At 37.1% G+C, this 18,234-nt stretch overlaps 1 protein-coding gene across 1 annotated transcript; it reads right to left on the bottom strand.

Moving 5' to 3' along the window:
- Window positions 1-8,716: 8,716 nt before the first annotated feature.
- LOC107779883 (putative white-brown complex homolog protein 30) lies at window positions 8,717-16,692 on the bottom strand. Its single transcript, XM_016600385.2, has 14 exons — window positions 16,247-16,692; window positions 16,070-16,146; window positions 15,038-15,310; window positions 14,470-14,533; window positions 14,224-14,370; window positions 13,998-14,032; window positions 13,720-13,793; window positions 12,615-13,525; window positions 11,995-12,291; window positions 11,336-11,773; window positions 11,035-11,183; window positions 10,466-10,755; window positions 10,019-10,152; window positions 8,717-8,889 (listed from the first exon to the last, which is right to left on the bottom strand). The coding sequence occupies exons 1-14, from the start codon at window positions 16,471-16,473 to the stop codon at window positions 8,733-8,735; spliced, it is 3,273 nt and encodes a 1,090-aa protein (XP_016455871.1). The 5' UTR covers window positions 16,474-16,692; the 3' UTR covers window positions 8,717-8,732.
- Between the last annotated feature and the right edge of the window lie 1,542 nt (window positions 16,693-18,234).

Raw genomic sequence — 18,234 nt, 5'->3', positions numbered from 1 at the left:
CCTCGCCCTTTTTTGAGATGTAAATCTGATTTTTCTTCAGATTCAAGTCACAAAGTTTAATTTCGTTAATGTTGAGAAAAATAAAACTTCGCCGGAAAAAATAAAGTTTCGCCAGAACTGCTAAATGGGTTGTTGGACGTAGTTGTTGGGGCTGTTCGTTTAAAGACTTGAAGGGGTTGCTGGACGTAATTGTTTTGGGTGTTCGCAGTGAAGCTTGGTAAAGCTCACATGGTGTTAACTGACAGGATATGGTGGAATGAGAAGATGGAGAGGTGAGAGAAAAAAAGTTTTTTTTTCTCTACTGATATTTATTTATTCTTTGGGACCAACAACAATAGCATCACACGCTCTTTAAAGAGGTGGGCAACACACACTATGCCACATCACTGAATTGTGTTTAAATGACACATTCGAGGTGTGGTTGGGTGTTCAAATGGAACAGACTTAAGATGGGGTACCAAAATGAAAAGTGAGGACAACTTTAACGGGTTGTCGATGTATTCTACCTTATTAATTTTACTAGTTTGACCCACAATCTCTTAATTAATTACTCCATCCGGTCCATAATAATTGATCATTTTACCTTTGGTACACCCATTAAGGAAATACAAACTCTTAGGGGGAAAAAGATCTATTCACTAAATTAACCTTAATTAATTGTTACCTTGACACATTAGAATATGTAAATAAGGGTAAATTTTGGAAAAATAAAATTAATTTCTTCTTCATTATGTAAATACCTCGAGTGCAAATTTGGAGTTGAGCCGACAGAAGCGGGAGTTGAAGTGAGGCTTGACTCTCAAGTCATTCCCAAGAGGGGTAGTTTCAAGTACCTTGGATCGGTTATTCAGGGGATCGGGGAGATTGACAAGGATGTCACACACCGTATAGGGGTGGGGTGGATGAAGTGGAGGTTAGCGACGGGAGTCTTGTGTGACAAGAAAGTGCCACCGTTACTAAAAGGTAAGTTTTATAGAGCAGTGGTTAGGTCTGCCATGTTATATGAAACTGAATGTTGGCCGGTAAAGAACTCACACATCCAGAAGATGAAAGTAGCAGAGATGAGGATGTTGAGGTGGATGTGCGGGCATACAAGAATGGATAAGATTAAGAATGAAGATATTCGAGAGAAGGTGGGCGTGGCCCCCATGGAGGACAAGATGCGGGAAGCAAGACTCAGATGGTTCGGGCACATTCAGAGGAGGAGCATTGATGCACCGGTGAGGAGGTGTGAACGACTGACGGTAGTGGGCACGCGGAGAGGTAGAGGACGACCTAAGAAGTATTGGGGAGAGGTGATCAGACATGACATGGCGCGACTTAGGATTACTGAGGACATGGCCCTTGACAGGGAATTATGGAGGTCGAGTATTAAGGTTGTAGATTAGGGGAGAGTTGTGAATATTTCTACAGCACAATAGAGTGAGACTAGCCAGTTAGGAGTTAGACTAAGAATGTCATTGGTCGTCTATTGATGCAGGGCTTTACCTGCTAGTTTTACTATACCAACCATCTTTTTCGTATTTTGTATTCTGTATTTCATATCTATTGCATTGCTGTTATTTTATTATGCATTTATATGGTACTAATATAGCGGCTTCTGTTGCTTTTTGAGCCGAGGGTCTCCTGGAAACAACCTATCTACCCTTCGGGGTAGGGGTAAGGTCTGCGTACATATTACCCTCCCCAGACCCCACTTGTGGAATTATACTGGGTTGTTGTTGTTGTTGTTGTTGTTCATTATGTAAATAGACACTTATTTTGGGACAAAAATAAAAAGGTAAAATGGTCACTTGTTGTGGACCGGATGGAGTATTATTTTTCAAATAGTATATGTATTTTTCCGCATATAATAATATGTAATTTGTCGCATCATTTAATTTGAATACCACTTTATAATTTCAACAAGATGTTGCATTAGTGAAAAAAAATATTCTTTTATATACAAACAACTAAATACTACATTAATTATATGTTATGAATCAGCTTCACCCCAATATTGGGCTAAGAAGAAGCCAAAGGTTCAAAAGGCCTTCACAAAGGTTAATTTGGTAGAAATGACATTAAGTAGCCACTCTAAAGAGTTACTATTTAGGAATTAGTCAATGTGTCCTGAATTTGAGTTTTTCAATTTAATTTTTCGAGACAAAAATATTCGGAATTGTCCTAAATTTAAGATTTTTAGTTCAAATTCTCAGGACAAATTAAGTACTGGCTAATCCCTAAGTAATAGTTCTAAGAATAGTTGTTTGCATACTTTCCACGTTAATTTGGGATCCAAGCCCATGAGATTATGATTAGGAACGGTTAAAAGGGACTATTAGTTAGCAAGAAGGGATAATGCGAATTGTTGTTGGAATCTCCCTTCTTTGGTTTTTCTCCCTCATCGTTTTTTTTTGTCAACAAAAATAGCTTATATTATAAACTTAAGTAACAGTACATGAGCATTGTGTCCAGTCAGCACTGTGGTACAAAAAGATTGTTCCGGAATATTACAAACATTGGCCAGCGCATCTAAACAAAAAGAGGGAGGATCATGTTGAACTGATATAGCTGAGCTCCGCAAGTATAGAGTCCCATGTTGGTATGCTGGCACATCTTGTAACACAAAAGGTGGCGTTTGCCATATGATAGTAGTAGTAGCTCCAAGTTGCAAAGTTGCTATGTGGTTTGCCAGATCATCTATTATACGATTTTGCTCCATGTATGTGTGGGAAATTTTGGCCTACCCAATTGATGTAACAGATACTTGTATTCATGGAGTAAAGATGAGTAATGGAAGCTATAAGAGTGTAGTAGGGATATTACCTCAGTCGAGTCCACGTTGATTTTCAGTGGTTTTATTTGATGGTGCAGGGCGATTTGTAACCCTTCAAGTAGTGCACATAGTTCCATATATGTATAGTTGTCTGATTTTCTCCGACCTGTAAACCTTAGTATCCATTGGCCTCTTGAGTCTCTGAAAACTCCTCCAAGGCCATTTTTTGTTTGCATGCACCAACTGTATTTGGCTTAAAGAACTCTGTGTTTGGTGGGTGCCATTTTACATAAGTTGGAGATGGTTGTGGGGTGTAATCTTACAGCTTGTTTGGATGGTTTTTCCCCGTTATATCGTATTGTATCCCAAGATAATATTTGTTTTGATTGTTTTATTAAAATTAATTATACTGTATTGTTAAATCCATTGTTCCGGATTAATAAAAAGTCCCCTTTTTTTGAAACAACCGATTTGGTGTGATGAGATTTTTTCCTATTTTTCTTTCCAATTATGTCCTAACTTATTACTCCACAATTCTATTTTATCCTTTACCTTTTTTTCTTTCTATTTTAACTCCAAATCTCCAACCTATAACCTACTTTATTTTTTTCCAGAACTTCTGTCGCCAATGTTAAAGGTATTTTGCCGCCTTCTGCTTTACTTTTTTTCTAATTTACTTTTAACTCAATTCTAACTAGATGTGCTCCTTTGTTTTGCCTTCTTCTGTCTCGTTCCTTTGTTCCGCTTTCTTAAGGTGTTTTGCCTTTTTGTGTTTTAAATTATTTTTATACATAATTTTTGATAAATTTAATATTTAAATAATTGAGGGTATTTTAGTAATTTATCAATTACAATACAGTTAAATCGAACAGCAAAATATTATTTAACAATAACAAACAATACAATCTATCCAAATATCATATTCATAAAAAGATATAATACAATACAATACAATACATTATAAAACGATGGGGAACAATAATCCAAACAGAGTGTTAGTGTGAGCAATGATATAGTGATACTCAGTGGCTTGAGCTATAATATTTTGCAAGTTGGGATAGTTATATTTTGCTTCACAGATGTTGTGATTTCTACATTTCCATATATGCCAGGGAGCACAAGGGATTAGTATATACGGAGGAACGTATTCATCAATTGTAGGTTGTGTGAGAACGAATCTTGAGAGTTTCTGAGGTGTTTGTTCATGGAAATGGTAAAGCCCGCTCCCGTAGATATTATTATATTATTCCCAGTTGGTGTCATACTATCCGTGCAGGTGAACATTGGAAGAGCATGTGATGTATAGTTTCTTCAACTATATGGCAGATGGGATAAGTGGAACTGGGAGTTATGTGTATTTTATGCAGGTAGATGGTTGTTAGTAGTCGATAGTGCTCAATATGCCATAGGAAGTATTTAATTTTTGGTAGTAGTGTAAGTTTCCATAACCATTTGAAAAAAGAATTTCGAGTGGGTCGTGCAATTTGTGATAGAGGGACTTAATAGTGAAATTACCATTTGGCGTGAGCCCCAGTATAGTTGATCGTAGGAAATATTATTTGTTAGTGTGGGAATATGGATGCCACTTAGTAGTTTGTGGACATTACTAGGCATGCCAAAGAGAAATTGAGTAAGATTAATACTAGTATTCGAGATGTAAAAAGCTATTATGGAGGTTAACTCATTTTGTGGTAGAGGACTTTCAATAAGATCCCTTAAAATTATATTAGGTCCTAACCAAGGATCCATTAAGAATTTGACGTGATTGTCATGGACAATTTTTCAAGTTATGCCCTTTTGGCAGTGGTTCATCCCTGTTAGAGGGCTTTCCAGGTTGTAAACATGCTAGTAGGGTTGCGTTGGCCCGAGTATTTTGAGATAAGGATTGAAGCCCAATGAGAGGAGGGTGAATGAAACAATCTCTAGGCTAGTGATTTAAGTAGAGCATTGTTTTTATCAGTTAAGTTTTGGATGCCCAGTCCACCACTAGCTTTTGTAGTTTGAATGGTCTTCCATTTGATTAAATGTAAAATGCGCTTTTGCTGGGTTGTACCCTATAAAATTTCTTTGGAAATGTTCTAATTGATGATTTATATTGTGCGGTAGTCTGATAAGTTGTATAACATGATTGGGCAAGCAGTTGTGTGTGACCTTTATTAGAGTAGTTCTACCGGCCATGGTTAGCATATTAGTTTTCCACCCCCTCCCCCCACCCCCCACCCCCGCCTCGGCGATTTTTAAAGTTATCAAGTAAGAATTGGAAGTTTGAATTACAGGGTCGTATATTGAAGATAGGAAAACCGAGATACTTTCCAAAGTTTGCACCCTCCTTCATATGAAAAGAATTTAGCAAAGTTGTTTTATCCTCCGTGGAGGCATTCTTGGAGAAGAATTTTTTTAATTTTGTATAGTTAATGGTTTAGCCTGAAGCATTTGTAAATAGGTTTAGGGTATCAATACTTGCATTTATGCTTTTCGTCTTTAATTTAGAGGTTAAAGTTATGTCGTCTGCAAATAGTAGATGGGAAATGGGGGGACTTTGTCTGGATAGTTTTATTAGATTTCAATTTTTATAATTCACTTCTACATGTATTTTGCGGGATAGCATCTCAAGGCATAGAATGAATATATAGGGTGAAAGTGGGTCTCTTTGACGAATGTCTCGTGATGGATTGAAAAAGGTTGTAGGTGCGCCATTAAGGAGGATAGAGATGGAAGAAGTGGTGATGGATCACATAATTAGCTTTATCAAGCATTCTTGGAATTTAAAGTAACGGAGGGTGTCATTTATAAAGCCTCATCCCTTTTTATCAAAAGCCTTTTCAAGGACTAGTTTAAAGAAAAATATGCTTGGGGTACCCTTTTTTTCTTCTTAAAATGGTGCATAATTTCTTGAACGATGATGGCGTTATCAAAGGCTCTACGGTTTTTTAAAAAAGCAGATTGTTCCGAGCTTATGAGCCTTGATAGAAAAGGTTTAGTACGATTAACGATTATTTTTGTGACTATTTTGTATAACATGTTACAAAGGCTTATTGGACAATATTGAGCAATGAGAGTTGGATGTTGTACCTTAGGAATAAGACATAGATAAATTTTATTTACCTCAAGTGGGATTTGTTTTGTACGAAATACCTCCGTAGAGAAAAAAATTACGGAGGGGCCAACTTATGCCCCGTAATTTTGGTAGAAAAATGGCACATCTAGACCAGGAGCTTTTAGGGGTTGGAAAGACTTCAGGGCATTAATGATCTCCATGGTAGTGAGGGTGGATAATAGATTTGAGTTTTCCTAGTATTAATGGAGTTAAAAGTAGTGGTATAGGTTGGGTGTGTGTTAGATGTGTGGACAACGGTGAAGAGATTTTGGTAATAGGATTCAACTATGTTGTTGATCTCATATTGATCCAAGATCCAATTACCCACCGAGTCTTTTAACGCACTAATACGGTTATGTCTAAGCCGTTGTAATGTAGTAAGGTGAAAAAAGCATCTCCGTCTTGTAGCCAATTAATTCTAGATTCTAGCTTCCAGAAGTCTTCCTCCAGTTTTAGTACATCACTGTATTGGTCAATTAGATCACTCTCAAGATTCTGTAGGAACTGGCTCATAGTATAGTTTGGAGAATTTTGGATGCCTTTAAGCCTGCTAATAAGATTTTTTTTGTTTTTAAATATGTTCCCAAATGAAGATATATTTCTCTCATGAACTTCCTTAGAAAAATCATTAATAGCAGTTATGATATATTTATTAGGCGTGCAATTATTTGTTATAAAAGATTTGAATTGTGGGTGAATTGTCCAAATAGTTTCAAAACAGAAAACCTTTTCTTGAGGAGGTTTATATTTATGTAGGTGTAATAATAGAGGGCAATTAATGGTCCGAATATGTTCTTGGTAGGTGTTCTACAGACGCTTCCAAAAACATGTTTAACCAATCATAATTAGCTATAAATCTGTCAAGTCTTTCTAATATCTAATTCTTAAAATGTCTATTGTTCGTCCACATAAAACTACTACACATATATCCTAAATCAACTAGGTTGCAATAATTAACGCATCGTATAAATGTCACACCATTGATTCTTGATATCTAAACCCCCATATTTCTCTGAAGCTTTAGTGATTTCGTTAAAATCCCCGCCAACTACCTAAGGCCTTTTTAAGTGATCATGCAATGCCTTTAGGTTTTCCCATAGAATTGACCGAGCAAAGGAATCATTTTTTTGTGCATATGATAGATAGTAGCCAAGTATTAGGGTTTGGAAGCACTCGGACAATGGAGTGTATCTCTTGGCGCGTAACTGCTACTTGATCCAATTTAAGTACATCGTCTTTTCAAAGCAAAGCAGCCCCCCCCCCCCCCCCACATATAGGACTTCAACCGGTGATTGTGCTAAATTTGTGAAACCTAACTCATCTCTCGGACCATCATGATCTTGAAGATGTATTTCTAGCAGTGCTACCAAAGCTGGCTTTGGTAGTTGAGCATAGAGCTAAAATTTCTCCTAAATTCCGGTGATCGAGCTCCCCGGCAGTTCCATAATATAAACTGTATGGATGGATTATTGGGAGATTATGGTGGAGGGTACTGGTCCCCCCTCTCCATTGGTTCCGTCAGTTGAATCATCGATGGAATCATCACTATAGCATACTTCCCTACCTCCGGATTGTGGGTTGGTCTGATGTTTAGGGAACAACTTCGTAACTTCTGTGGGCAAGCGATGATCACTTTTTTCCGTACTGTTCTTTGAGGATGTAAGTTTGCTCCCATTTAGGTAACACAATATTGGCATTATTTTGCGTATCTCTGCCATTGTTGCTGCTACTTCTGACTGCGCTATTTCGTCTAGTTTGTATGGAGGTGGATTGTGCTGATGGAGTAGACTGGTTGGAGAAGTTAGTGGATGGTAGGGTGAGGCTTGTGCATGCAATGGCGTTGGTGGTGCTATCATTGCTCTGTGTTTAATCCAAGGGACAAAGGTTTGGGGTGGTTGTTGCTCTATTTAAGTATGTGTCCTATCTTATGTTAATGTCTCTCTTTTTATTCTCTAATTCCATGAACTGAATTTCCATTCATCAAAGATCAATTTTCAGTTCTTATTTGTATTTGTGTTGTTTGGGACGTTCAATTTACTTTTTATAATATGTCCAATCAAATATTATATTATTTATTATAAAGTTTTATCTTGAGTTTTTTTTTCTAATCTCTTTCACTAAAATACTCCTAAAAGATAACTCAATTACTCGTCACACTTCAAAAAGATGGGTGCAACACTCAAAATATGGCTCCATTCATCAAACATATTTCACATTAAGCACAAAATATACTCTCTTTTTCAAACAATGGTATATTAGTCAATTTATATGAGTCTTAACATTTTATTTGTAATATTTTTACCCGCGCAAATGATGTATAAAGAAAATTATATTATTTTAAATCTTTGTTGGACCCGAAAATCGAACATTGATCATCAATAATTTTTATTGCAAGTCGTTGACAAATAAACCACCCCCTGGATGCACACAAACTGCAATTTTACAAAAATTCTTTCCTTAGTCACCGTTTTGTTCAAATATAGAGGAAACATAATAGGGAAAAGGTTCGAATTGCTTTCCTCTAACTTCACATCATCCATTTTTTACTCTTATGTCAAATTTACATTTTACCTTGGTCATTTTCACATAAAGTCGCCAAGGGACTAGCCTCTTGCATAAATTCAATGTAAAACGACATAAAATAGATTTGGCATAGTTTGGCCCTTCACTGAATCCCAAACATAACGAGAACTTAGTGCATCGGGCAGTCATATAGATGAAGTCACCCTCTTCTCATTCCAGCAATGAAGAAGCCACTTTAGCGCTCCCCATTTAGTGTCAAAAAACTTGCTGTGATATACATTTGATGCCAAAAAGCCCTAAACCTATGCCTTTTAATCTTGTTGTAACAACAACAGATGTGAAAAAATTAATGGTTTATTTCTTTTTAATAATCACTAAACAAAGGTAAGCTATTAAACGACTAAGTACACCAGTGAGCAACAGTAACGATAGAGAATAACGCCATTGATGCACATCAAATCCTAGCTCCAGTAGCTTGGCACAACGAGTTATCAACCATACTCCTGAATATCTGAAGAGAAACAAAAAATAAAGTTGAACCAATTCAGCAAAACATATGAGAAAATGCTAATAAACAGGATCAGCAAACAGTAAAAGTTATTTATTTAAGTAGACTCAAGATTATTAATCTCGCTTTTCTTAAGTGTCTCGAAAGGGAGCTTTGGAGTGACAGTCAAGTTGTCTCTCTGTGACCTATAGTTCACGAGTTCCAGCCGTGGAATCAGCCATTGATGCTTGCATCGGGTAGGCTACCTACATTACATCCTCTTGGGGTGTGGCTCTTCCTCGGACCCTGAGTGAACGCGAGATGCTTTGTGCACCGGGCTACCCTTTTTCTTAAGTGTCTCGATCATCGATAGGACTGTCAACTATGCAGTATTCCTAGTTTCCAAGATGGCATTTGCAATTTCACCACTTACCTTGTTTTACAACTATTTTTTTTCCCCGATTGTTTCCTTCGTTTGTTTCAAAGATGTGAGCGTCAACTAATTAAACAAGGTTCAATTTGGAAGGTATCCTAAAAACAAACAAATACAACAACAACAACAACAATCCAGTGTAATCCCACAAGTGGGGTCTAGGGAGGGTAGTGCGTACACATACCTTATCCTTACCTTAAAGGTAGAGAGACTGTTTCCGGTAAAAACAAGCAAATGAAACCGAAAATACTTAAGATGCAAAATTGTTTTCCGTATACTAATTGGTTTCATATGCATGGTGCGGAACAAATGTAAAGCCAAAACATGGCTTCCTAAATGAAACGAAATGGCTAATTTCGATTTAATCTCCTGCACATGTTGAATGATTTTCAGTTCCTTTCAGAAACTCTGAAGACTTTCCTTCTTTTTTTCCTTTCTCTTTCCCTTTATTACTTTTACATTTCCTATAGAGAAGAAAGTAAGAAGAATGAGTTCAGATGCCCGTTCTATCAATCGTTCACGTCTTTATTGCTCATTTGTCCTCTCATTCCACTTTGCGACATAATGTAGAACATTGTGAAAGGTGAAAAATCATGTTAATGTTTCCGAGACTTGGTGCTAGCGACGAATCAATCTAATATTTTTCTAAATGATAATGAAACAACACAAACTGCTGAGTATACAAGGCAATTTGTAAGGATGGGAATATGAAGTACCAACCTTTCAGCACTTGCAACGACAAAAGCTTCCATAGCCCACCTTGGGTAACAAAACTTTGCTACGTATTTTCCAACAGTACCATCTGGTTCCTGGTTTGCAATGAGAGTCAAAACAACTGGAACGAGAACACACCACTGTTTGAATGGCCAATAAGAATCATGTCAGTATAAAGAATCAGAAGAAAGGTAATATATAAAAGGGCAGCGCTGTGTGCTAAGCTCCTGCTATGCGCGAGGTCTAGGGAAGAGACGGACCACAAGGGTCTATTATAAATAGCCTTACCCTACATTTCTGCAAGAGGTTGTTTCCACGGCTCGAACCCGTGACCTCCTGGTCATGGCAGCAACTTTTACCAGTTACGCCAAGGCTCCCCTCAAAAAAAGGTAATATATGACAATGAAAAGAAATCAGGAGAAAGAAGTACATGTCAATGATCGTATTACATACCAATTGCGCCTGTCCGGGTGCAAAGCAGATGGCAAATATATAAGCTATGCCGGTAACACAATATACAAGGCAGAGGAAAACAAGGTAGTTGTTGCCGAAGGATGATCTTGGACTATTTAAGAAATAGAACATCGATAGGAAAACCAAAGGCTTTATAAGAGTATTGAAATGGTCTATTGTATCCTTGGCCATAAAATAAGCTAGACTGCTCATGCCGCTTTCTCTCTCCCTCCAGTATTCTAACTTGTCCAGTGAAAAGGATCTCAACGCTGCAATCTTACAGAGGAGTGCTGCAATTAATCCAAAGATCAGAAAATGAGGAATGACATAAAGTAGGTAACATCGCCTAGTATTTGGAACAGAAAAACATCCAATGTTTATATATAATAACAACAACAATAGACCCAGTGTAATCCCACAAGTGGGGCGCACATTTATATATGTGGTGGCTATACGAGTGTGCTCTCAATGAGGCAATGAGTCAACTTTCAATCATATTTCCATAGAAAGTAAAACCAGTTAAATCCACCACATATAAGGAAAATATATATAGCAAGTATTCCACTTACACACAGCAATCACACTATACATGTAGCCGTAGTATCCAAAGGTGTCACCCTTCTGGTTGGATAGGATTCCTAAGCATCCTCCAGCAACCAAAAGAATTAAATAATCTGCTGCTTGTATTTGAGCTTCTCGCAATCGCTGTTTGCCTACCCTGAAGATGGTAATCGCATTAAATATTATTAAATAATGACTTGTGCAAGAAAAATAACAGATCTCATCTAGATAACTTTAGATGCAAATATTTCCATGTCATAAACTCTTAAAGTCACTGACACAATGTTAGAAAATCAAGATATGCAATACCTTCCAAGATAATATCTGTACTGCCGGTTTACGCCTAGAGTGATTCTATTAGACATGTCATGGGATTTCAACAAGCCTTGAGTCAGAGAATCTCGCTTCTCATGCCATGCATCAACGGAAAAAGATTGTTCGGGAGCTGCTGCAACACCTTTGGAGGACATTGCAATCTGATCACATAATTCCATCATATCGGCGGGTACAGTGTAACCGTTATGAAGCATCCATCGGACAGGAAGTTGTTCCACGGTCACACCTCCACCTGGTTTGACCATACCCTCAAGAATGTCAATGAAATGGTCAGGAGGATTTACACGATCGGGTACCGTGATTCCAAGGTTTGCAAAGTATTCTTCTACTTTCTTCACTGGACCGTGATATGCAACAAGACCACCTTTTGCTAGAAGTACCAAGTCATCGAACATCTTATACAAGGTATAGCTGAAGAAAACAAGCATACGTCATTCTATCACTCATATATCAGAATATACTTAAATTGTGTGCACACATGGAGAATCACAGTCCTTTCAACGCTATCCATTTCTTTTCTACGAGGCGCAAAAATAAATCACGAGATTAAAGCATCTTAAACTATCTAAACTGTGTATCTAGTTTCTGTGCAAAAAAATAGAAGTTGATTGGAGATGAAAAGCTCTGCATACCTTGGCTGGTGAACAACCATGCAAATATTTACACCTTCAAGAGCTTCACGTCTAAGGGCTTTAAGAAGTAGGTTAGAAGATGAGCTGTCTAAACCGGATGTAGGTTCATCCAAGATTAGCAGTGAAGGTTCCATGACCATTTCCATCCCCACATTTACTCTTTTCCTCTGGCCGCCAGAAATCCCACGCTTCTCAACCGTTCCAACCAGCGAATCTCTAACTGCCTGAAGACCCAATGATTCAATAACTCTCTCAACTACAAGAACCTTATCAGCCTTTGGCAAGTCTGCTGCCAGTCTTTATGATGTTGAAGGTTCAACCGAAGACATAAAATGGCAATAAGAAAATGAGAACGAGCATTTAAAATGTCAAGTTAATCAAACTTCATCTGAATGTAAACTTGGAATAACATCTTATTGCATAAGCAAAGTCGAAAATATATGGAGAACAAATAGAAAGTAAATGAAAATATAAAGAAAGTCAAAAGGCAACAGAGCAATTTAAAATTTTTTCATTTCAACAAAACTCAAAAAAAGAAAGACTGGATCTCGTTTATTTAAGTACCAGTTTCTGTAAGGTAATATGAAAAAACATGCAGAGTCTATTAGTGTAACTTTTACCTGCATCTTGCATTAAAACGAAGGTTCTCTTCGACAGTGAGGTTTCCATGGACTATATCATCTTGGGCAACAAAACCTATAATTTTCTTGTACAAGTGAATAGAATCAGCCCTTCCATTTATGAGAACCTTCCCGGATAGCGTGCATTGCGTTAGCTTCCCAGCCACCGCAGAAAGAAATGTAGTTTTCCCCGCCCCGGACGGACCCATGACAGCAGAAATCCTCCCGGGCATCAGTTTTCCAGTAACAGACCTCATCAAATGTTTGTGCTTCTTTTTAAGAGTAATTGTCAGGTCTTTGAAAACAATCTCAATTGGAGGCCTAGTCTTGATCTCCGTATTATCATCTGTCGCCATTGAGATAACTCCTGAGAATGTCATATTCTTAGTTTTTTGCTCCATTGCTTTCTCTTTCTCAAGTTGACCATATGCATATTTAAAAATTTGACTCCTAGTATGCAGTTGTTTAGCATTTAGTGCTTGCTTCTTTATGTTCTTATCTCCAATCTGCATATGGAACCCCTCGATATTGTCTGTTTCATTTTCAATTGAATGCATCATTTTTGTGAGATCACTAGGTCCCTTTTTCTTTGCTTTTGAAGCCTCACTTGAGCTGCTTGGACCTTTAGGCGGTACAGATGCTTCATCGTTAGTTTTAGGTAGGTGGAAACCTCCTCTTGGTCCTTGATTCACACTCGTTTTCTTTGAGAAAGTCCGAGATATCTGCTGTTGCAATCCGAAAGAACGTTTCTTAGCAACATCTTTTACTAATCCCCACCTTTCTCTTGCTTGTGCAGTTTCTCGTGCATGTCTTGCTGCAGCTTCTCTTGACTTGGCAATTCTTGCGTACTTAGTATTTATGACTTGATCAGAGCAATTATAAAAGATGATCAGTATAAAACTCAAACCACCCTACATTTAAAGGTGAATAGAGATCAGATACTATCCAACAACTTCATTTATAAAAAAAATAAAAAAAAAATAAAAACAGATCTGGGAACAGAAGCACCAAGTTCCCGAGATAAATAGAAGCTGAGGACAGGGAAATCTAGTGTGTTTTCATGAAAAAGAAAATGCAATTGACTGAACTAAATAAGAGAACTTACAATAAGGATAAAACCATATACATGCAGGTTTTGTTTCTCTGAATGCGCACGGCAAGTACTCAATTTGATGCACGCTGCAATAATCAAAATGCCAAATAATGAACATCTTCGTTTGCTGTCATTATGTAAATTGAAGCAAAAAAATACATTAAACGATTCCCCAGCAAGACAATGTAACAAGTGTGCAAACACTAGCCTAAGATGGCTCCTGCCACTGGCTGTAACTTTCACCTCCACTCTAACGAGCTAAGCTTTCAAAGCGTCTTAAGAGGATTTACCTTTCTGCGCTGTAGACCCCTTCCTGCAGTAATTTCTGGAATTGCACAAGTAGAAACATAGTGAATCAAGATTGTAATAGAATTATTAAAAAGTGACGATAATTAATGCATTGGAAATTTTAGTTCAAGTTAAAAGAGCCAGATTATGAAAAAATTGCGAGTACTTGGTTACTGCTTCAGAAGACAAACATGAAATGCTGTGAGTTGTGGGATCGAAATTCAATACCCTTCCGAACAAGTAACCTTTTTGGTTGTAGTCGGACAGTAAGATCCCGGTGAACAGAATAACTCCCCACCACTTGTTTCACTACCCCACGTATCAGCTGCTCCACACGAGTGATTTACCTTGCCCGGAGGTTGTTGATATGCATATCTGGAAATTTTCTTTACCAAACACGTATTAACTGATCATATGACTATAGAAAGGCATGCTGCAATAGAAACAAAGCAAAAGCGGAGCTAGGAAACTTACGGATCACATACACCATTTGTTTTGTTGAGTGTAGCACGAGGGCAGTGAGCACCTAATGGGCAAGCTACATATGATACAATATGGAAAGCTAGTTACTCACAAAGTTTTTTCGAAAGAGAGCTTATCAAAACTGTATTTGGCAAGACATACATTCAATTTGTTAGCATTCGAATTATTCACATCATCGTTAATGCAGAGGTTGCAGTGTAATAACTAAGCAAAATAGTGACTTTTATCACAGATGACACCTTCATTGAGGACAAGACTAGACTCAGGGGCGGAGCCAATGTACATGTTACGGGTTCGACTTAACCTAGTAACTTTAGAAATCAATTGAAAATGTACAAATTCATCATTTAGAACCCAGTAACTTCCAAGAACTAAAATTCCGAACCCAGTAATTTCAAATCCTACCTCCGCCTCTGACTAGACTCATTACAACAAACTCTAAACACACCTTCATTTCCCGTACAAGAAGTAACATATATGCATAATAACTAAGCAGTTAACATAAATCCTTGAGGAAATAACATATCAGACAATAAGGAAATTCATTAGATACACTTACGTATCATGCAAGTCAAGCCTCGGGGGCAGAAAAAGCCCTCACAACAAGGTTGACTGTCACGAGTCCGATCAGGCATATCTTTTGCATTCTTAAGGTCAACTCTATTTGCAGGAACACTGCAAGCCCAACCCGGTTCGCATCCAGGAACCCAAGATGTCAAGTTACAATTCTTATTGGGTTTTAAGACTTGAGTTTTTGTGGTTGATTTTGTAACCAGAAAACTGGAGAAGTAGAACTTCATCTCCGCAGCATTACATAGTCTCTGTGTCACGTCTGTTAAGATGATCAGCATACTGTCAGAGATTAATGGGTTTTCGAACTATATCAAAATCTAGATAACCAAAATTTTGATGATCAAATATGTAACAAAATGACAAAAACTTCCACTTCATTTTGTGGCTCGTTTCTTTAACAATTTAAGTTATATACATCGACAGTGTAAAGCATGTCAAACTTAACATTTAGAGGTACGTGTCAATCAACAGAACATAAACCCTTTCTTTAACATGCCCCATGAATTCATAAAAAGAGTAATTTCAAGTTTCAACGGTTGATTATACTATATTCCCAATATTCTTGAATGCATTTGATCAGAAGACAACGCGGTGACCAAAATTTTGCCAGCAAGTTCATTAGGATCAAAACGTCTTGTATTAAAAATATAAACAAATTAAGTATGATACTACAAAAGAAACTAGAATTAGCTACGAACTTCGTCGCTAATTTGTGACTAAAATGCTCGTAGCTAACAGAATTTCTTGATAATTTGTCATTAATACGTCACTAAATAAGATTAGTGACGGATTTTCTGTTTAGCTGCACAATTTATCAGTCTCTAATTCATGTTTTTTTAGTTTATCTATAAATAAACTAAATGGTGCAACTGGGCCAATAGAATAGCAAATTCCCAAATTTATTTCCAATTTAGCATGAATTAAGGTTTTTCGATTATGAAAACTAATACTTTCTACGACCTCTCCACATTAACAAGTATGCAAAATACATTATTAGAACAGGAAAATAAATCAATACCGTTGGTCTCTTTAAAGCAATTGTTTAAGAAGTCCAAATTTTTGGCAAAATTAAATGCCTCTTTCAACTCAGCATCCCTAAAACAAAAACAGTAAGTATTAATTAGCAAATAAAAGTATGCATACATATATTATAATTAGGACATGTTAAATTATAGGCTAATTAATTAACACTTACACATCCTTAATGCAAAATCCCAAAGCAGTGGTAATATCATCATGGTATACTTTGGTTAGATTTGCAAGTTGGTTATAAATGAAAGATGCAAGAATAGGAACACCAGTGGCAATAGGATTAGAAGGAGGAGATTTATTACTATTTGCACACAAAAAACATGGAAAGAAACTCAAACCAAGAATCATAAACAAATAATAACATGGCAACCATATCCTAATTTTTCCCATTTCATCTAATATTCCAAGAAAATGTTACCAGTAATGATACATAATTAAATAGAAAAAACTCAAGAACAAAAAATGGAGAATTTTTTAAAGGGAAATGGAGAGGAGAAGAAGGTAGCTCCAGAACCAAAAGGAGTTACAGGAGCCAAAAAAAACAAGAAAAAGTTTTTTTTGGTCAAAAGATTTGAGAGATGAATTGTGAGAGAGATGTGTAGGAATTCCTTTGTTTTTGGGAAGAGAAAAGGTATGGAGAGATTAATGGCTGAATTGGAGGATAGGAATTTATGTCTTGTGTTATAATGTGTTGTTTTGCTGTGCATGCAAATGTTTTTTTTGATTGTTTTGTCCAACGTTGTTTTCTTGTTCCCAACACGTAGGCTTCCATGTCAACACACAACTCAAAACTTGCGGTTATTTGAGGGGATTTTTTTTTCTTTTTTCAACTTTGGGGAATGACAATTGATAATCCAATAAATATAGGATAATTCCATATATTTTCTTTAGATTTGGGTTTTTAACACTTGGAAAGTATATCTCTCTTCGTCCAATTTGATGTGATGGTACTTAATAGGGAGAAGTGCACAAATATGATTTCAAGACTGTCACGATCCAAAATTCAATCGGTTGTGATGACGCCTATCATGATACTAGGCAAGCCGATCACTCATACATACCAACACTTTCGAATTCAAAATATACTAAAACAGACTTAAATAAATAAAAAATCTCATAAAACTAGATGAAAACGTCACAATTCAATACAGAATTTCCCAAAACTAGAGTGTCACTTAGTACATTAGCATCTATATAATGATACAGTCTGATACACTGACTAAGAAAAGAGAACTGAATATATAAAACTGAAAGATAGGGGAAGGAGAATCAAGGTTTGCGGACGCCAAAGCAGCTACCTCGAGGATCTCCGAACTGAATGGTGGCTCTAAAGTCAGCGACCACCATACCCAGAAGCACCTGGATCTGCACACGAAGTGCAGGGTATATCGTGAGTACAACCAACTCAATAAGTAACAAGTCTAGCCTTTGGGCTGAAAGTAGTGACGAGCCTCACAGGTACAGTTCAATTACAGAAATACAATACAGAAATATAGACATGCTTTCAAGTTTAATAATTAAAGCTCAAACATGTAAGATATGTCAAGTACAGCTGAAATAAGAAATGATACATCTCGATATCTACATGTCAGTTATGTATGCCAACTGAAATACAAAACAGTGATGAAATCATATGCATACTCTCAGAGTATTAATCACTCAGTCATCTCATTCGCTTTGTCCTCACAGTCACTCCATCCTCATAGTCACTCAATCCTCCCAATCGCTCGGCACTCGCGCTCGCGCTCAGCAGATACTTGCACTCATTGTAGGTGTACAGATTCTGGAGGGGCTGATCCAGCCCAAGCGCTATAATAAGCCAATCATGGAATAAATCAATAAAGGTTGTTGTGGCGCGCAACCCGATCCCATAAATATCCTCACGATCAGGCCCTCGGCCTCACTCAATCACCAAATGCTCCAGTCTCTCGGGATCACAATGTCATGAAGATCAGCTCAAACAATGATGATATGAAGTATCAATAAATGGAAACAGAGATTGGGATATGATATGCGGATGATAGAAATTACTGAGTACATAATTACAAATTAAGCAAGTAATTTAATAGCAATAGGACCTCTGTGGGTCCCAACAGTACCAACATATAACCTAAGCATGAATCATAGCTCAATTTCTCTAACACATGGAGA

Source organism: Nicotiana tabacum, chromosome 10 (genome assembly GCF_000715075.1).
Source record: "Nicotiana tabacum cultivar K326 chromosome 10, ASM71507v2, whole genome shotgun sequence".
Classification (NCBI taxonomy): domain Eukaryota; kingdom Viridiplantae; phylum Streptophyta; class Magnoliopsida; order Solanales; family Solanaceae; genus Nicotiana; species Nicotiana tabacum.
Note: the sequence above shows the minus strand (reverse complement) of the source record. Positions and strands in the feature narration are given on the sequence as shown.